Source organism: Taurulus bubalis (assembly GCF_910589615.1).
Source record: "Taurulus bubalis genome assembly, chromosome: 20".
Classification (NCBI taxonomy): Eukaryota; Metazoa; Chordata; class Actinopteri; order Perciformes; family Cottidae; genus Taurulus; species Taurulus bubalis.
Window position 1 is genome coordinate 1,035,520 of NC_136608.1, and position 20,956 is coordinate 1,056,475.

At 44.1% G+C, this 20,956-nt stretch overlaps 1 protein-coding gene across 1 annotated transcript in view; it reads right to left on the minus strand.

Moving 5' to 3' along the window:
* Nucleotides 1–6,689: 6,689 nt before the first annotated feature.
* LOC306752458 (protein bicaudal D homolog 1-like) overlaps nucleotides 6,690–20,956 on the minus strand; it is a gene marked incomplete at both ends in the record, with an annotated part of 32,950 nt that continues 18,683 nt past the window's right edge. The window contains 8 exons of the mRNA XM_079236219.1: nucleotides 6,690–7,632; nucleotides 8,185–8,336; nucleotides 9,195–9,389; nucleotides 9,469–9,847; nucleotides 12,018–12,196; nucleotides 12,299–12,814; nucleotides 16,946–17,093; nucleotides 20,305–20,609. Of these exons, the coding sequence (XP_079092345.1) occupies nucleotides 6,690–7,632; nucleotides 8,185–8,336; nucleotides 9,195–9,389; nucleotides 9,469–9,847; nucleotides 12,018–12,196; nucleotides 12,299–12,814; nucleotides 16,946–17,093; nucleotides 20,305–20,609 (2,817 nt within the window). The remainder of the gene's footprint in view (nucleotides 7,633–8,184; nucleotides 8,337–9,194; nucleotides 9,390–9,468; nucleotides 9,848–12,017; nucleotides 12,197–12,298; nucleotides 12,815–16,945; nucleotides 17,094–20,304; nucleotides 20,610–20,956) is intronic.

The following is a 20,956-nucleotide window of genomic DNA, read 5'->3' on the forward strand; positions in this document are numbered from 1 at the left end:
GAGAATGATGATCAACCGTACAATCACAAAATACAACACACAAAGTATTAATGTATAGATATTTACAATATATATTAACATACCACTGTACAGTTAAAGCTTTAAAATACTTGTACACGTGCATATAAAGTGGTCAGAAAGCAACAGGCATCGGACACATTGAGTGCTAACAGTCTGGATGCTCAGAGGAGCTAACAGGATGCTACCTCTCAGGACCAAGGGAGGTTTGAATCAAATAAAACTGAGAGTGTTGTGTGATGTGCTCGATATTGCAAAGTGATACAGTGACAGGAGATTGGAGGTGTAGCTAGACAGACATTTCTTGAAAATTATTGATTTTAAATATAGGATGGAGCCACAAAGCCCCTTTCTCTGGCCTAGCAGAGTGAGACTGAGGGCCCAAAAGATAACAACAACTTCAAATTTCCTGATGCCGATGGGGCTCATCGTTGGTCCATGAATGTCATCATGGATATTTTTAACAATTCAAACATGAGGGCCAACTGATTCCAATCAAAGCTAAAGTTTCTTTCATGGGTTTTTCTGAAAAAGTGAAACGATACATTCTCTAGAGAAACAAGTACCTGCAGCACTCATTCACTATCAGAATGCAGTTTCCCAACACAATGACTTTACTGTACGTCACCATAACTGTGGGTTTCTCCCATATCCATAATATCCCTCCAGACTGTCTCCTTGTGTCATTTTACCAACTTGTACACTGTAACCTCTGCTGTGTGAAGGAGCCTCCCTTTCCTGCAGCATGTGGACCAGCTACAGCAAGTAGCCTCCGGTCAACCTGCAAAGGGCTTGTGCTTGTGGGGAAGCAGTGATTTGACCTCTGTAGTGTAAAGGGTGTTATCCTCGCAGAGACACGGTTACACTTACACTTGTTCTAAGGCTGGACTTTGAATCATTTGTGTTTGTGTTGCTTACATCTGGAGTTACATTATCCCTCCATACTGCAGTATCAGCATCACTGAACTATCTTCAGACTTTAGCAATTGTTCTTCTTTTTCATTTGATGTGCAGCACTCCTAGTCACAATTCTACCTGTCTAGCTACATTGTTACAAGCACTCCATTGATGCAGATTCAAATATTGCAATATATGATACGTTTTCAGCAATGACAGCTTCACTTCTTGGATTGACAGACCAACCTTGAGAGGACCCAACTGCATGAGGAACGTGAGGTTCCCTGTGGCTATGCTATGTACAGGAATGCAGGTGTCTTGGTTATCTAGTTGGTGCAGCAATCCAGTCACCAGAGAGAATGTTGACATTGTACGTTTCTGCAAACCATGGCATACTGTACGTTGAATGTCAGCGTTTCTGAACCACAAATATATCTCATTGTTTCATATCAGCCTCGTATCACACTTGCAGTAACAAAATGCCACGTGGTTAAATGTCAACTAAACTACTTGGTTGAGGTTAGAAAAAAAATCAAGGTGCATGTTAAAATACGATCTTGACAATGTAACGTAACTAGTGTGAATAAAGAATAACCACGGGACATGAAGAGCGCTGTCCTGGTCTCTGTCTACTGTGGTGTACTCCTTATTATTCTAACTTTCTACATACTGCATCACTTGCTCTGATCATATTTTAAAAACGTCTGTGGTTTGCAGAAACGTGCAATGGCACAACCTTTGCTTGGTGACTGGACTCAGTGTAGCTGCCTTTGGAAAGGTCTAACTCAGAGAGTAAACTGCTCTGGTCACAAACTACAGAGGAGGAATAAGTTGCATGTTTTAAATTTGCACCAAATCAATAAGATGATCTCTCTGTGAGGACCAGCTCTTTCTGAAATGTCTGTATGGGAAAACTCCCTCCATTGGACTGTAATGAAGGCTACTTGCTTCAAGGCAATAACGGAACATTTTTGGGAATACATTAGTAAAAAAGTGCTGAAATGAATACTGTTAACAATACAATATTGAAGGGAAGGTATGTCATTATCAGAATAAACAAATCATTTCAAACTGTAATACATCCCAACCCTACTAAACATTTATTTGACTTACATTTATGAATCGGTATCATTCACTCCAGAGACGTTTGCCAAAATGAGCACACCAATCAAACTGCAGCCGGGACGGTAAAGCCGTCAGCTTTAACACGAGGACAGCTCCGAAACAGTAAATGAGTGAAACTGCACACCTGCTATTCCAGGAGGTGTACCATGGGACAGTTAACAACATTTGACAGACCTCCGGTTGTCTCTCATTGGTTCAAATTTAGCAGTCGGTTGGCGGAGATGGGAGATGTGGGTGTGCTTGTGTGACTTGTATCTGTGAGGCCAGAGCAAGGGTCACAGAGAGGAGGTCACACTGGTTTCCTTCTTTTACCTCAACCAAAATATAGGTCACACCCACACAAGATGTTAATGTTCCTTACACTTCTTCCTTTGAATCACCTCAGCAAAGAAAATCTTGGATGTTCATTTGAAATGCAAATAGCTGACTAGTTGATGCAGGACTCTGCGTGTCTGATGGTGGATAAGAGACCATACTGGTGGCTCCGCTCATTCTTAAAACTCATCAACATTACTGCTGACAATTTCCAAATCTCACTGTAGTGTTTTACATTCGTGGATGTTTTCCCTTCTTCCCAGGCTACATAGTATGCATAAAGCAACCTCCACGCCTCACAGGTCTCCTCAGCTCAGAATTGTTGAACAGTAATGGGTTTTCATTTTTAGCATTTTTTCTGTAAAATAATATATGAGCTACTCAGTGACATAAATGCGCATGTTCTGGGAGACAGAGACGCATTAAGGTTCAACACAGTATGATGCTTTAGGTCAGAACATGTTTCAAGTTACTGATATACATGTTCACACCTTGTGGAATAAATGGAAACCAGTAGCTGAGAGGGAGGAAAAACTGAAAGCATACAGCGTTCTTTAAAAAATGTGATCTGTGCTCATTGATTAAACAAGGAAAACACTGGTGTGGTCCCATTTCACATGACACATGTCCCTGACCTTTAATGACACGTGCGGTACAGGTCAGGACCCTGTGTTTCTAAAACATGTTGTGGTCATACTTCTTCTTTCACAATGTACTACTACAAAATTCAACCAAGCGGTAGCACACAGAAAATGCTATTTGCTCATAACAAATCTGATAAGAGACAAAGAGCTTCAGCGGTTTGAGTTAGAAAAATAAGGAATGCACGATTTGGACCTGTCACGGCAAATATAACTTTCAACGGAGCCAATCGGAAATCTGCAAAATACCGGTGCCTGTCAAATGAGGTTTTGCCCCATGTTGCATAATAAAAAACGTTCATGTTATAGGCAAGATAGTGAGTTCATTTACAGTGTTAGACAAGAGTCAAAAGTCAACAGACAATTGTGATAGTCTGAATGAATAGATCGGGACAGAAAGAAGAAGAAAGGTGACCATTTAAGGTTCCGATGACACAAAGGGGAAAAGGAAGGTGTACATTGCAGAGAGGTGAAGGGTCGTGGGTAAGTATTCGCCAAGTCTGTATTCTGGACGACACTCAAAGAACATCTACTGACAGTTAAATGTATTATCTGACTTAGCTGAGACAGTGAAAAGTGAAAGATACACACAAAACCAGCAATTTAGCCTGAGGTGCAGGTGTGGAAATGAAAAATGAAGAAAGCACATTAATTCCAGACAGGCATTTGATAGGCTACACTGTGTAGGTGCTGTATAATGGCTTTTTAAGGCACACACAGACTATCATATATCTCACATATGATTTTTGCCAGTTCAGAAATGAGTTTGCTGTCACCTCAGGTTTTGACCGGGAAGGTGGACATCCATTGTGTATCCAGTACAGAGGTGGAGCTTTATTGTGACTAGCCTGCTAGCTAACCACATAAACAAACGAGCTTTCAGTTGTCAGGGCCTGCTCTGCAACGTCCACCCTGTCATTACGGGCAGCAGAGTGGGAATAGCATCACAGACCTCTAGGTCTGATTCTCAAAGTCAAAGATATCAGCCATTTCTGACAGATACTATGTCTCCTAAAAGAACTAAAAGAATGTCAAGAAACTGATGGAAAAATTGCTGCAAAGCTACCATCACTGCAAATGCATCTAAATTAAATCCAACATTAAAACCAGATCAAAACTACTTGGATCTAATCCCCTAGCCTCGTGCAACACTCCCATGTGAACAGACCTCGCTCTCTGTACTGGACACCCAGAGGAAATGTATATCAATCTGCTCGCATACTTCTTTGAATTTCAGAATTCCTTTAACCTGACTAGAAATGAACTCTGACCTTCACTCTCAGTTGGGAGATCCATTCTTTCAGTTGATAATAGTCTTCTGGTTTGGTTGTTGACTCACTTTGGTTGAAGAGGCGTGTGTCTCGTTCCCTGAGTTTGGTGCAGTGCCGTGAACAAGAGTCAACACAACCTGAACACACCGTGAGTCTGTGTGGCTGCATGGCGTTAACAGAATAACTCTGAAGTCAGCCGTGATGGTGCCTACAATAGTCTGGAATCACTTCCTCTTCCTTGTCAGTGTGTGGATATAAAGACGCTAAGATGATTAGTCATGTGGTAGCACCTTCTTGAGTCCCTACTTTCAGCATATGGTTTCTGACAAAATTTAATTTTGAGAAAAAATATCCACAGTATATTCTTGAAACTAATTTCATTAAGAAAAATCTATCAGTGTCCATCTGTAGCGATTATCTCTAATTAAAAGTGATAAAGAGTAATAGTGAGTCTGGTTTAAGGTCCAAACATTAGGATAAGATTTGCTCAAGGGTCGTGGGGCCTTTTTACATAAGAATGGGATTTATTGATACATTACTGTTGTCATTTCCTTTGAGAAAACAACAACTGTGTAGTTAATGGGGGTTTGCATCTTGCTCTGAGGAAAGTCAGCTGTAATGTATGGTTGACGTGTTGGAGGAATTTGACTTGTTCAGGATTTCCTCCTAATTGTCAGGTTTCCTTATTTTAAATGAATAGTTAGAATTGTTTTGTATGGCTGATATAGTTGAAGGCAGGGTTGGTAACCGTCTTAATTCTTTTATCTACATGTTTGATATTTTGGTTGAAATTTTCATTACATCCTGACAGCAATGAATCTAATATTTGGGTATAACAACACATAATCCAGTACCTGTGGTTGCAGGACTGTAATAAATGCGTCCAGTCATTTCCTTCAGCCCTAACGTAATGATGGACCGTCCTGCCTGCTAATAATCTGCCCGTGCTCTCATAGTTCCTCCCCAGAGTCTTCCAGCTGCTCACAGTAGCCATGTTGGTTGTTTATCATGATCATTTCGAGGAGTGACTTTGGAGGGAGGCCTGTCAGTGTTGAAGACTTGGAGTCTTCCTCACTTTGATCAATGTTCAGAGCTGCTGCTTGATGCCTTCATTGGTTTTAGGTTGCATCATTTCTTTATCTAGTATACTCTTCTATTTTATCAAGATTACCAACCTAAGATTTTAACAAGTTAAAATAAGAAATGAGGAGAAGGAGACTTCAGACTGTTGAGACACATCATCACAGCTATCTCCACGATAATTCTGAGAGTCACAATGCGCCCGTGTTCAATGACTACATGATGGTATTCAGTCATATGTCATGTTTGCGTGCTCTCCTTCTCATAAGTTCTGCACCCTCTATCAGATCAAATGTTCATATGGAAGGAGGAGGGAGTCTACAGCAGAAGAGCATCCAAACGTGATCATGCATAGCTGATACATGGCTACATAAGAACCAGCCACTGGGTGGTGCTAGAGATGGACCGCAGGTTGAGTCCATGATGGCAACAACCCTGGACAAGAAATAAAGAATTCTCACCGTCCCTGTCCACAACTGTCTCATCGTACAAGCGCGTGTGTGAAGAGAGATTGTGAGTGTGATCATAGCTGGAACACTAAAGGAATCAGTATGCTTCAAACAAAGCTCGATGGAAGGCCAAACACCCTCCCTGCACCATCCCAGGGTAAAGGTTCAGGATGCTGCATCTACAAACAATCCGACAAGCATGCCGACTTGGATGCAGCAACTTGCCAGATAGGTGTAAAAGATATCAATGAGTCTTCAGGACAGATCATCATGCCCCCTCATCAGAGTGAAAGTGTCATCTTAAACCGGTATAAACTTCATTTCAGACATGTTCAGACAACACTCGGAACCTGATTTGTTTGAACCTTACTGAACCCTTCAGCATCCAGTACCTCGTCAACAGAGGAGAATGCTTGCACTGAAAGACATGTGGTTTACAGTGTTTGTATACAGAATCACTTCAGAGTGGATATTATATTGAATATAGAGGACGGTATTTAATGACATATTCCCCTCATTCAAACCTATGAAAGTGTGCACCTAATGTCCGGTCAATGTCTGAATGTCTCTGCGTTTTAATCACTTCATGCATGTGTGGTCTCAACCTGAAGAACCTAAATGCTAAAAACGTTCATTTAAAAGTCTCTATTAACATCCTCCTGTGGACCAATCAGCAGTCTCAGAAGGTGGGGCCACTTGTGCTCCTTTTGTCAAATCCCTGAGCAAAGTCACTGAACATTCAGAACCCATTGGCCAAAGCGTAGGCACAGGAAACCACTCTGTCCTCCTCTCTGTGAGCCCCGACTCAAACAAAAGGTTGCCGTTGTAAAGTCAATAAGGAGTCTGGTGGAAAGGCCTTCAAAAGACTTACATTAAAGGGCCATAGCACGGGGTCAGTGCCGGGGCCGGTACGAACTGTAGTTTCTGGGGTAGAGGGGTGTGTAATTGGTGGAGTGGTTGTAGGAGGAGGTGCCAGGTGTGAGGTAGGAGCTAGAAGGGGTGAAAGCAGGAGAGGAGCTGTAGTAGGCAGAGGAATAGCTGCGGGAGGAGGAGTAAGGGGATGGGGGAGTGTAGAGGACAGAAGAACGCGTCAGGCTGGACAAGGGCCGAGTTCGAGGTGAAGGGCTCCATGTGGAGCGCCTGAGCCCCAGAATAGGGGAGCAATAGGGAGAGGAGGGGGCAGATCCAGGTTGGGTCGGTCTTGTGATGGTGGTGGGTGGGGGAGAGGTGTGAGAGTCTGGGGTGAAGTGCCTGGAGGGGCCCGAACTACGGGGCACAGCGGGGGAGACGTTGACACTGAAACTGTGGGAGTCAACCACAAACGTCCGCACCCCTAGGGTCCACTGGGAATGAGCCAGCTTCAGAGGGGTTGAGGCAGAAGAAGCCGGCGGGCCATCAAATGAAGGGGCCGCTGCAGATGACGGACAGCGAGGAGGTATGTGTGACGAAGGGGAGGTGAGAGCCAGAGCTGCACTGACCACAGACGGGCTAAGGGCCACAGTGGGGTCATCAGGGAGAATTGACATAGGGCTAGGAAGGCCTGAAAGATGAAGGCTGACAGGGGCCAAAGCTGAAGTGGAGCCTTGGGCTATGTTGGAGGCCGAAGCCAAGGCCGGGGGACTTACTTTGGGGGTGCTGGTCTTCATGCGGTTCAGCCTGCCCCCGCGGGTGCGGTGGGTCTGCTCTTGATCGAAAGCCAAATCCTCCAGGCGCTGGGTGAGAGCCAGTTTCTGCTGGATGGCCATCCGAAGGAGGGAGTTCAGAGTCTTCTTCTCGTCTTCGGCCGCAGCCAGTTGCCTCTGCATCTCATCCAGCTGGGTCACATACTCGTCACACCTGGAGAGAGAGGTTCAGCGGGTTGGATGAGGCTCAAAAGGAGCAGTTTCAAATGTGGATATGAGCACAAAACTACAGACCACAAAGAGACACGTCTCTGTTTCCTGCTGTATATAGCTTTTCTCTTCATTAATGTGTTGTTCAGTTTTAGAGATTTTATTTAGCTGCTGTGCTAACCCTAAGCTAGCCACTGGTTGGCTGTAGCTTCATAGTTACCGTGCAGACACAAGAGTAATATTGATCTTCTTATCTAACTTTAATTTTCATATTCTTGTTTCCCAACATATTCCTTAAAATTAGAATGATTGAGAGAAAATGTCGCTTTCAACACATATTGTTGAAATGAAACAGCTGAAATGAAAAACAACTGCTCTGTGCTTTTTTGATTATAACTGAGAAGCCTTTATATAACAAATAAGGCGTAATTTATTAACTTAGTAGAGCTGAGAATAAGTGCTTTGTGGCTTCATCACTGCAAGCAAAGTGTTTCACATCATATATAGTCATCAGTCATTGTGAATCTAAATGAAACATTGAGTTGCGGTCTCTGACCTGGTGGCAAACATGGCCCGCAGAGAGGAGAAGGTGGCAGCATCCTCCTTCAGGGCTTTCAGCTCGTTCCTGAGCTTCATCATGGTGTCCGTCACCATGGACTTCTCCGCCTCATACTTACTCTTCAGGTTGGCCAGGGCCCCCTCTGCCGTCTGGGTGAACACACACACACACACACACACACACACACACACACACACACACACACACACACACACACACACACACACACACCTTTTTCATTTCACTTTCCTTACCTCAGTTTCTACTTCCCACTATCACATGTAACCACATGCAGACTGTAGTCTATATAAGCTAAGATGTCCCTTTGCTTGAATGTGAATGAATAGTGCAGTTGAGTTTACAGCAACTCTTCCAGTGAGTTTGTAGTACTCTGGACAGGAAGTGGTTCATGAAACATGTCCGATGCCGGTATCAGAGTTCTGTTTCATGTGCTGCTGCTCAGTACACAATGTGAGCTGTATCCTCTGCATTGTGTCACTGATGCACACGTTCCTTGTCATATAAAACAGCAATGTACTGTAAACTAATAGCAATGGAGGAACGCTGAGGCACAGCCAGTGAGCTATCAGTCAGTACTGGTGTGTCTGTAGGCCGGTAAACACACTTTAAACTGCTGAACATACTTCTTCAAGGCACTGTTAAACCCAGCACTGGTAGCTGTATTGAGATACTTTCATATATATCTGGAACCAAAATAACATGAGGATGAGGCTATCAACTGGAAATGGGTCCCATGATATATTTATTTTACACTGCAGTGGTGGAGTAAGTAATAATAAACCAGCCCTTTTGTTACTGGTTCAAAGTGCTGTAAAGATAAGCAGGTGTATATATATAGATTGATATATATATATATATATATATATATATATATATATATATATATATATATATATATATATATATATAGGTTGCTATATATATAAATTGCTGAGTGGATGGATGATGCATATCGTGTCGTTTTGCTCCACTCGCCCCTGTCTCACCTGTTTGTTGGCCCTGAGGACCAGTCTGAGGGTGGCTATCTGCTCTCTCTTGGTACTGAGCAGGGATTTGAGCTTCAGGATCTCCTCCAGGCAGCTCTCTTTGTCCTTGTCCAGCAGAGGGGCCAGTTCCCTGGCTGCAGCTCTTTGTCGAGACAGCTGCAGAGACCTGTCTACTGCCCGCTGGAGGTGCTTCACCTGGGAGGAGAGGGGGAGGAGGTGAGCACCCGATCAGAGGATACAAGGAAGAACAAGAAAGGAGAAAGGATTGTTCTACCTGTTCTCTGATGATGGCGTTGAGGTTGTAGACATTCATGGGCTCCCTGCGCAGCTCACCAGCTGGCTCCAGAGCAGGCGATGATGATGACGACGATGATGAAGAGGCACTGATGCTGGGCGAGCGGGTTGGAGGCGTACAGGGCGGCAGGCTCTGCTCAGCTGGCACCTTGTCACCCTTCTTCTCCTCCACCCGGCCCTCACCAGATAAAGGCTCCTTGGACGGAGACGACGAGGGGCTCCGCGATGCCCCGGGAGTCCCGGTGGTCGAGGCGACTGCGGCCAGCCGCCTGGCAAGGCGTGGTGTGAGGAAAACTTTGCTGTTGTCAGAAGACATGGCTTTGAGACTGGCACTGAGGCCCCGGAGCCCTCGACCTTGTCTAGACGAAAACATAAGTACATGAGGTGTTATTGACCTGACGCAGATATTCACAAAGCAGTGGTATCCTGCTATGGTTAGCATCTGAGATAAAAGACCATCAGTTGAAGGAATAAACTGTGCCTGTCAAATGTTTCTTGTGGGAGGCCATTTTGTCTCAGACCAGGGAGCAGACTGTACCAACAACAGCACTGTACTGTCTATGATGTATGTCAATAATGGATTATTAACATACTTATAAGCTCTCTGTAATTATAGTCATAAGCACTCATACATATTCATAATGCCTTATAACATTAACCATAACACATTAAAAAGTATTTCATCATAACTTATGAGGACAAGTATCAGAATACTTGATCATTCATAGTGGTCATATTTCTACAGCAGGCCAGAAAGGACTAACTAAACACCGGCTAGAGAGAGAGAGAGCGTTTCAAGTCTTTATGGTACCTAAAAGATGGGTATGAGAATAAATTATTGAAGAGTGAAGTATTAACAAGCTCCAACGTTACCGCTGCTTTTAATCTGTTCTTTTGAATCTTTCGAGGCTGAGCTCCTCCAACTACACGCACACACACACGCACGCACACACACACGCACACGCACATGCACGCACACACACACGCACACGCACAGACTCACACCAGGTAAAGTTGAGATTACTAGAGTTGACGAAAACTATTGTTTTAGTGCAGAAAGGCTGCTGCCACAGACGGCTCAAGCAAAGCGGCTCTTTGAGGTCCTATAGCAGCTTTTGTAGAAGTGTAAACAAAAACATGCACATGGAAGAAGGTCAGGATAGCAAAACGTGCATGATGACTCAAAAGAGGGGATGGAAGGATAACAGCTAACTCTGCTAAGGAAGCTTCTCCACTTTGAAGAGGAACCCGTCCTCATGTGGAGTTGAAACAGCATTCATAGAGAAGGCTTAGCCACAGTTTGGGCCAAAACTTGCTAATCTCTATGGTCGATGTTCTCTGCAAGCTGGACAATGGTGACTGTGTGGTAACGAGGAGCTGAAGGACATGTTGGTACAGTTTAAGAAAGGAGACTAAAATCAGTTGTCAAACTTTAGATCTTGGACGACCAATGCTTATTCTGACCAGTTCTTGTGGTCAGCCTCCCATTTAAGGAATCAGGATCTAAGGCACGTAATAAAAAACATTTCCCCAATCAGACTCTATCAACACACAGTTCTAAAAGAGGCGAGTTAAGGCATGGGATCTCACATTGACAAGATGCATTTTGTGGGTTCACATCTCTGACGTATGTGAAAACAGACTGGTAATCAAGATTGACCATGGTCTTGGTTTAGAGAACTATTTCAGGATTGAGTGCCAGGAGCTCCGAATGTATGATGAATGTTTCCATTCCATCATCCAAACCGCTTATCCTGTTCAGGGTCACGGGCCGCTAGAGCCGATCCCAGCTGACATTGGGTCTATCTCAGCTCATAGACACACAACCATTCACAACTACGGGACTTCTAGAGTCCAGTTAATCTGAGCTGCATGTCTTTGGACTGTAGGAGGAAGCCGGAGAACCCAGAGGAAGAACGTCCAAACTCCACACAGAAGGACCGCCAGACCGGGAACCGAACCCTGGCCCCTCTTGCTGTGTGAGGTGACAGTAATAGCCACATGATGAATGCTAATAATAATAAAGGGGATGAACAAAAGGATTCAAAGACTACACTAACAATATGTATAGTGAAATCCAGGTGGCATGCATTAAGGCTGTGCGGCGTGTAAAGGACCAGTGTGCGATGACCGTTCGGTATGAGGCCTTCGTTTTGGCACGCATTATAAAAATGTGTTGGAATAATACTATTGCATTTGTAAACTAAAACACAGCTTACATTGTGTGAAATATAATGTTGTTGGTGGAGCCACTGCGCTCTACAAGTCAACCCACAGGGCGTAACAGGCTTGTATTACCATTATTATTACCAGACCAGAATATTACCAATAACCAAATACTTTAAAATCTAGGCATTAAAAACTCTGGCATTTCTACATTTCTGCTGTATTGAACCACTATGTTGTATCGAACCAAACCGGGACTTCTGTGAATATTATTAATTATAATTTTGGTCAATATCTGCATTGCTCATGTGGTCCTCTTATAATGCTCAATCACAGTGTCCTATAGTAAAACCACAGCCAGACCTGTAGTAGTCCAGCATGACGCGGTTGGGCGTCTCGTTGTTGCACAGACAGACGTGGTGGTAGAGCTGGGCCAGCTCCTCGCTGAGCGTCACCAACTCGTCCTGCGCTGCGTTCAACACAGCCTGGCTCTCATTGGCTGCTGACTGAGCTGCCTGCAACTCCAACTCCAGGCTCGAAGTCTGAGAGAAGAGGAGAGGAAACCCTTAACCTCTGCGACTACCTGTCATTCCATTCAAACAGAGCCGTTATACAGCCGACATGACATCGCACATGGTGTTTACCTTCTCCCGTCCCTCCCGGCAGCTCTTCTCCAACGAGGCCACCTGCCTCTCCAGCTTCTGGAGCTGGACGCTCCGCCTCGGCGGCTCCTCGGCGGCTCCCTCGACACACTGAGCCAGTCGGTCCCGCAGGGCCTTCACCTCCGCCTTGAGCTCCACCACCTCGGTCACCGCTACACGGTACTTGCACTGCAGGATCTCCAGGCCAGGGGTCTGGTATGAAAAGACCTGGCTTTTGTTCAGTGTCTCACTCCTGTCCTCCTCAGTTCCTCCTTCCCCTTCAGCCTCCTCCTCATATCTGTCCAGCTCCACCAGGGCCTCAGGGTTGAGCTGGCAGGAGGCGCTGGCTTGGGCTTCCTGGTTGAGGTGTGCCCTTCGATGCAGGCGGCGGAGGACGGTCACTCTCTGGCTGAGGCGGAGGGCCTTCTCGTGCTGCTCATCCAGGGCCCCCTGGGTGTGTTGGAGCTGCGTCTGGGACTCCTGCAGACTGGTCATCAGTGAAACCTTCTCACGTTCAACCTGAAGGGGGCAGCACACCATTAGGGAGAACCACAGCAAATATGCTATAAAACCAGAAGTTTTCAAACCTTTTTTACAGCCTCATCCCATTTAACCAATGGGGTCCAAATCACATTCTGCTGCTTCACTGTAATTTGAGGTAGTTTTGGCAAAGGCAGGGTTCAGATTACAGAACAGTGGCACTGATTGTCCCCAATTGATCTATCACAATAATCAAAGGGAGAAATCTAGATCTGGTAATTGGTATGTATTGTATTCTGCTAATGGAAGCAGCTCATGGATTAACTAGGACCCTCCTAACCTGCTACTCATCAGGTCTGCCTCAGTAATGGAACCTGCTTGATGTTCCCACTATCTTATGAGCCCACAACAGTCAGTGAGACGGACATGAAGAGGGATGAAAGCAGGAGACCACTGTGACCTCAGAGATGAAGCAGTCTACAGGTTTGTTGCAGCTGATGTGAGAGTCAGCTTTGAGTCAATATAGAGAGCAGCTGAGGCTGTTCCAGCAAAGACACATTATATTAGAAAAGAGCCACGTGCCAGAATGGGAAAGCTATAGGAAGATGTGTGATGAAAGACTTGATGACAGAATGCCACGCCCCTGATCAGTAGTTAGTGACAGGAAACAGGAAACAGAGCAGAACAAGACAGATCACTGCGGCAGGTGGGTTTCAAAGGAAGCATGTTTGTCATGTGTTATCCCTCAAGGATACACACACTCCTCTCTCAATATAACTGTGTATAGAGGAAAACTCCTTTGGTATCCAATAATGTACATAACTTTAAAATCACTATTATTTCCATATACAACCTTTTTAGCCCATTGTCGGACAAGAAAAGAGAAGAATAAGTCAAGTGACGTTACCTAAATTATCTCCGGAACCACAACTTTGATTAACTTCATTTAAATTGCTGAAATACAGTAAAACCTTGTGGGAAGAGTTCAATCGGCTCAGAAATCAAATTAACTTACTGTTACGTTTATGTAATTACATAAACCCCGTAACCTCCCCGTCACTTCCGCGCGTCGGCCGTAACCTACACAAAACATCTATATGCGGCCGGACTGTTTTTCTCCCTACTTCCCCTGGACTGTTTCAACTGCGCCGGCTTCCATGGTCAGAGGTTTCTTAGAACGCGTCACACGTCTTAAGCGGAGGTTTATGCACAGTTAGATACCCAGCATGCCACAATCTGACCATGTTTTGGCATAAAGGTTATAACTTTTACTTTTTTAACCGAACAACACCGTTTTTTTTTTACTGAAACTCCTTCGTAACACCCCAATGCTTTGTTTCATTGTGGCTTCTGTTGCAGATTGTTCTGATTCTTTAGGTCCTAATCTTTCCCAAAATGTGTCTTATTAGTATGTGGGCTGCTGTTAAGGCCCTGAACCATACAGTTTGAAAAACTCGGTGACCGCTCCAGGAGCCATTTTTGGGCAATCTTGCTCATAACATGCTGGATGTTCATAGTTATGATCAAAATATGTTATAAAAGTGAGTGAGTGGAAAATATTCTGAAAAAAATGATATTAAATAACACAAGTATTACAACTCATTTGGGGTTCATACGACTACTTGAACAGACCTCACTAAGGCCTCTAGAAGGGCTTCTCCCCCCTAGGGGGGGACTTGGGGCCCAGAAGGTTAATAGTAGAAACAGTGGGAAGTATTTTCCTATTATTCCATAATCCATTATTTAAGTAAATGGGAAATGGGAAATGGACCTGTACTTGTATAGCGCCTTTCTAGTCTTACCATCAACACCATCAGACAGTTACTAGCACATGTATTGTGTCATTCTTCATCCAAAGAGACCCCTGTGTTGGCACAGTGAAGGCCCGAATGCACAGCACTCAGGCAAAGTTAAACACATCTTCACCACCTTTAGAAACGGAGCACCTCCACAACCAGACCTAAACGGGAAACATACACTGAACCAGATCTTTTGAGATGCATTATAACACAAAGATACATGGAACCCTAGTGTGTTTCTCATTGAAGTCAATCGTTCAGATTCCATGGAAAGAAATAACATTGTAACACAAAAATGAATGAATTGACATTTTAACAGAACAGCTGCTATGAAACACATCCAGAGTGGTCAATAGTGTGATGTGGCAGCTGAGATATAAATAAGCTCGTCCTGCAGCCCATCCTATCAGCAGGGACAGCAATGGATGGGTTTACACCTACAGGAACCGAAGCGGATGCACATATACATGGAAGAATATCTAAGAACACAGAGCTTCATGGTGATCTGAGCATGATCTGATATACTAAATCATTGGCTGGGAGAGTTTGAGGAGAGACAGAGTGCTTGATGCATTGGGGATATGTCAGCATAGTTTACAGTAAATTATTCAAACGCCATGGCTTATTAAAGAGGAGTCTACTGCTGGATTATCAACCTGCTATCTGCTCCAAAAGGGGACCGCACGACAGGTTTCTGTAACCTGACTCCTTTGCCTTCGTGGGAGGACGAAATGGCTGCAGCATTCACTGTATCTGTAGATGGGGCCGAATAGGTATCTACTTCTCTTTAAAGGTACGTTAGTTGAGGGGGGTCTTGTGGGTTCACGGAGAGCCACAGTGGGCATTGTACATTCTCTCAAGAGGCGAACAGATCCACCTTCACTTAGCCAAACCCGTCCCACAACATGTGAACGAGTGTGGGACTCAGTTCCAAACTGTTGTGGGACGGACTTCCACGAGACACTAAGCCTGCACAGTGTGCGACCACAGCAGAAGGCTGCCTAAAAACGGCTGGTGCTGGCAGTGAAGCTGGGAAAGCATGACACGCATGACACGGGTCATGCTGGCCTATCACCACTAGCTCCTAGGTAGTTGATCATTCTTGAAGGTCGTACTGCACATAAAAAAAGAGCTGTTGTATCTCGTTGGGGGAAGACACTGGAGCTGGAGCATGTTCAGGCGCCTCGCCTTGGAGCGACCGTTTCGCTGTGTGATGCCTCAACTGAGGTTCGGCTTTGCTCAAGAAGGTGTGTTTCCTCAACCTCTCCGCTTCCTCGGTCGCTTCGAGCAGATGGGCCGGGGCGCTCTGGAGGAGCGGCCAATACAGCCCATTGAGGGCCCATCTGATATCTGATCTGGGGGGAAGTGGTGAGGCCAGATGAGCACAGGGCCACATATCCCTCATTATCAGAATCAGAATCAGAAACCGTTTATTTGCCAGGAATGTTTACACAAACAAGGATTTTTTCTAGGCGAAGGTGCATACATTAGACATGAGACGTTAGACGAGACAAACAACGATCAACAATCAACGACAACAGTGCAATGGGTATTAAGTATAAGATAAAGTGCTCAGACAAACAGATATGGCTCTTCCCCTTCTTCTGTGAAGGGACCTGAGTCACAGCCTTGTCCTCATTTGGGATATCCGGGAAGTCGCATGTGAAGATGTCCAGCTGATCCTTCGGTAAGGCGTCTTAACCGTCTGCCTGACAGTGCTCTCTGATTTAACAGAGTCCTTCAATCATTCTTTTATCAAGCATCTTTAAACACAGATCTCTCGTGCGGATCTCAGAAAGCTCATACAGGCTTTTATGTTGTCACGCTCTTGACGCCTCACTAGTAGTTACAAGTTACAAGATTTTACAGATCATGTTTGAAGTACTGCATAGTTTGTGGGTCTAATTGTGCTCTCTTATAGGATAAGGGAGCACAATAGGCCCACAGTGGGGACAGCAAAAGGGGTATTGCAACAAAAAAGTAAATCAATAAAAAAAAAAAGGTGTGGTGAATAAGTGAATAAGTAATCAAATATTAGTAATCGGACTGAATGGTTGTGAGCTAGAGCCTCAGATCTTTAGGCAAGGCCCTGCTGGCTGTTTCTAAGTCAAGCTCAAGACTAGAGGGAGCCAGGCTCTTACAGTCAGGGCCGTCAGTAGCAGAGGGGCCCTGACTGTAAGAGCTGCTCCAGACTGACGGTCTCCTCCTCCAGGACCTTGATCTCATGCTTCAGACCTTCATACTCCACCTGAACCAGGGATGTCGCAACAGATATCAACGGGAAGAAATCAAGAGACTGGATCGCTAATCAGTGACATTTTTGGAATCATTACTAAAACTTGGTACATAGTTGATTAGAGAGCAGACTCACCACTATCAGCTGCTGCTTGAGCTTCTGGATCTCTGTCAGGTTCATCTCGTTGAAGAGATCAGACGTCACCACTCGGCACTCTCCATTAGCTCTGGGCATCGACCCAGCAGTTGGCCCTGATCCAATCCCAACCTGGTGGCCGTTAAGCCTGATGGATCAGAGCAGAAACAACATCTTTCAAATCCAGGAGATTCAATTTGCTTCCCACACGTGAAGTATCGAAAGTTAGAGAGATATAACCAGAGTACAAGGGCGCAGGCCAACACTCAAAAGACCAATGTGTAGGATTTAGGATTATTGACAGAAATGTAATATGAACCAGCTGAAGAAGAGGCTCCACCACCTTGCATTTTTCTGAAGGCCACGCTTGGAAAGGGAGTGGAGAGCTGAGAGGTGCTCAGTGGATTTCAATCTGTAACCTCACTGCTCGATGACACTACATTTTACACACAGGACCTTTATACCATTATACAATTATCAACGAGAACGGCCTATTTACAAAATGTTATAGCTTAATATTTAAAGATATTCTGTCAACAAATGTGAAGATTCAAACCAACAGTGAATGTATACATTACATAATGTGTGTATTCAAGCCAGATTTCTGTCTCTGAGCCACACATCAGTGAGCCTCCCTGTTGCTCTGGTGACATCATGATGACACACACTGCAGTTTTTTTTTACTCAGCCCAACATACACTGTCCTGTTATTTAAAAACAATTGCAACATCCACCCTACAACATCATAAACCGCTCCTTCACTTGTACAAGTCTGTTTGTGGATATGTTTGTTTCCTGGCTGTTTTTACGTCCCCAAAAATAAATTGCCTTGGTGGATAAAGTTCACTATCCGTCAGTAGTCACAGGCCATGTGCACAGTCCTTCAAATAAGCTGTAATTAAACCTCTTCTTAAGATTCAGAGGTGTTGGCTAACTACAGACCTATCTCTAACCTCCCCTTCCTCTCTAAGATACTGGAGAAGGTAGTCGCAAACCAGTTGTGTGACTTTCTACATAACAATATCTTATTTGAGGAGTTTCAGTCAGGATTTAGAAAGCATCATAGCACAGAGACACTAGTGACAATTACTAATGACATTCTAGTCCAGGGGTCAGCAACCTTTTCTATCCAAAGAGCCATTTTGCCCTTTTTTCCACCAAAAAAAAGTGTCTAGAGCCGCAAAAGCTATTTGATATCAAAGCTTATGAAGTTGTATATATAGTTATATTATATGTACAACAAACTATAGTTTGTTGTATTTATGAAATTATAGAACAAGAATGAAGACAATTGTTGACATTGTATTGCTATTTTACCTGTTTATAACTATCAAACTCTTATGAAGAGGAGAAAAAAAAGTAATGTGTTGGCTACATTAAGATCCATTAAATACACAACTAAGCAGACCTTGAGTCCTATTTATAAATGTGGCTCATGTGGTAGAGTGTTCTTCCTGTAACCATAAGGTAGCAGGTTCAATACCTGTCATCCTCATGTGAGGTTTACATTTTAAACGCATATCTTTTGCTACGTTTACACTGAGCCTCCACACTAAGGACTTTTAGAGCACCGCAAACGGAGGAGGACGGATCCGTTTTTACGAGCAGACGCCTCAGTGTCTCATGAGCTGACACAGAACCAGCAGCAGGAGTGGAGTTTGGAGACTTGATCCACTTCCTGAAAGTATATTTACTTTGCTCAGTTTGCTGCAGCAGTTGAGGAATCGCTTTCTGCAGCTTGATACTTTTCATCAGATGCTGTATGCTGTGTTCTGGAAGAGTCTTTCAACATTAAATGTTTTGTTGTTTGCTAACTCCTCGCCACATATCAAGCATACAGGTCAGCAGCATCGTTGGCAGTGAAAGCTAACTAATACGTTCACGCAGAATTAAACTACCTTTCTCTGTTGATAGTTTAGCGAGGGCGGAGCTCTGTGAATCACTAGTAGCACCTGCAGGGGAAGCTGCTTGACAGCGACGTGACAGGATGTGATGCACATTTTAGTTAAAGAAATATTTAAACATTTATTTGTATTTTCAGTGACCCAATATTACCTCAAACGCCAAGATAAAAGAAGTTCCCTTTAAAAGATTTTCCACTGGGCAAAAAAAAAGAAGAAAATAAAAACGTCTTTTTTTATGTCAAAGCCTCAGGGAGCCGCAACAGACGGGCTAAAGAGCCGCATGCAGGTTGCCAACCCCTGTTGTAGTCGCATCAGATAGGGAACTTGTCTCTGTTCTGGTCTTGTTAGACCTTAGTCCTGATAAAGGACTTGTCTCTGTTCTTGTCTTGTTTGACCTTAGTGCTGATAAAGGACTTGTCTCTGTTCTGGTCTTGTTTGACCTTAGTGCTGATAAAGGACTTGTCTCTGTTCTTGTCTTGTTTGACCTTAGTGCTGATAAAGGACTTGTCTCTGTTCTGGTCTTGTTTGACCTTAGTGCTGATAAAGGACTTGTCTCTGTTCTTGTCTTGTTTGACCTTAGTGCAGTATTCGACTCCATTGTCCATGACATGTTATTACAGAGACTAGACCAGTCGATTGGTATTAAGGGTACAGCACTAAGCTGGTTTAAGTCGTATTTATCAGATCGATCTCAGTTTGTATTTGTAAACGATGAGGCCTCGATGACCACCAACGTTAGTCATGGAGTTCCACAAGGTTCTGTGCTTGGCCCAATTTTATTCACCTTACATATGCTTCCTTTAGGCAATATTATCAGAAAACACTCCATAAACTTTCATTGTTATGCCGATGATACTCAACTATATCTGTCGATCAAGCCAGATGAAACCCACCAGGTCGCTAAACTTCAAGCGTGTCTTAAAGACACCAAAACCTGGATGACCTGCAACTTCATGCTGCTGAACTCAGGCGAGACTGAAGTTATTTTTATTGAAATCAAGAATCTGATGATATGGTTTCTCTGGATGGCATCGCTCTGGCATCCACCACTACCGTAAGGAATCTTTGAGTTATTTTTTATTTATTTATTTTTTTGGATTGACTAATTTGTAATTTTATTATGATCTTCATTCTGGGAAAAGAAAATCTCCTCTGTTGCTCTACCAGAGGTTTCTTTCTTTTTTCACTATTTTTTGGGGGGAGAGTTTTTCTTTATCTGATGTGTGGGAACAGAGTATGTTGGATAACGTGTAGATCGTTATTGTGAAATTAGGCAATATAAATATAGTTTTATTGAATTACTATTTCTCCAAAACAAAGCAAAGCTAATTATTGAGATATAATGCATTCGTAGAAGACTTGGCTATTTTCAAGCAACACTCCCTCACCTGTGATCACTAGCAATGAAAACACAACATTTCATTTCAACATTATTTGTATAACGCTATCCCCCACCTCGTTGGCTCTTCTGCGTTTGGGGAGAGCAGGGTGGTTGGGGTGGCGGTGCCACTGGGCGGAGCGGAGGTGAAGGTCAGGTGGGCACTGCCGGTGTAGACCACGTCACACATGCTGAGGTGGTGGACCAGCTCCCTGCGCAGTTGGTTCTTCTGCTCGCGCTCGCTCTTCAGAGACTCCAGCGCCTCCTCCAGCTGGGCGTCTGAGATGTCCTTCAAACGCAGCGCGTCATGTAACTGGCTGTTGAGGAGCTCCGTCTCCTCCTCCAGGACCTTGATCTCATGCTTCAGACCTTCATACTCCACCTGCACCAGGGATGTAGCAACAGATATCAATGGGATGAAATCAAGAGACTGGATCGCTAAAGTACAGTATCACTGACATGAAGGTCCTAATCTGTATTAAAAACGTAAAGTCACTATGTGGATCCTATCATAGGTGTCCTGTGGATCTTTCTTGTACATAAACAAAGTTGTGTTTACATCCTTGAGGCCTAATAAATGCACTGAATGTATTTCCCTCCTCATAAAACATTTGGAAAGCCGATTTTGTATCTCTTCTTTTTCTTTGCCTTTGATGGTGCACTACTGTACAGTTCCTGGCAGACTGCCGATCAGCAGAATGTCTTCAAACCAACATAGGAATGTGAATG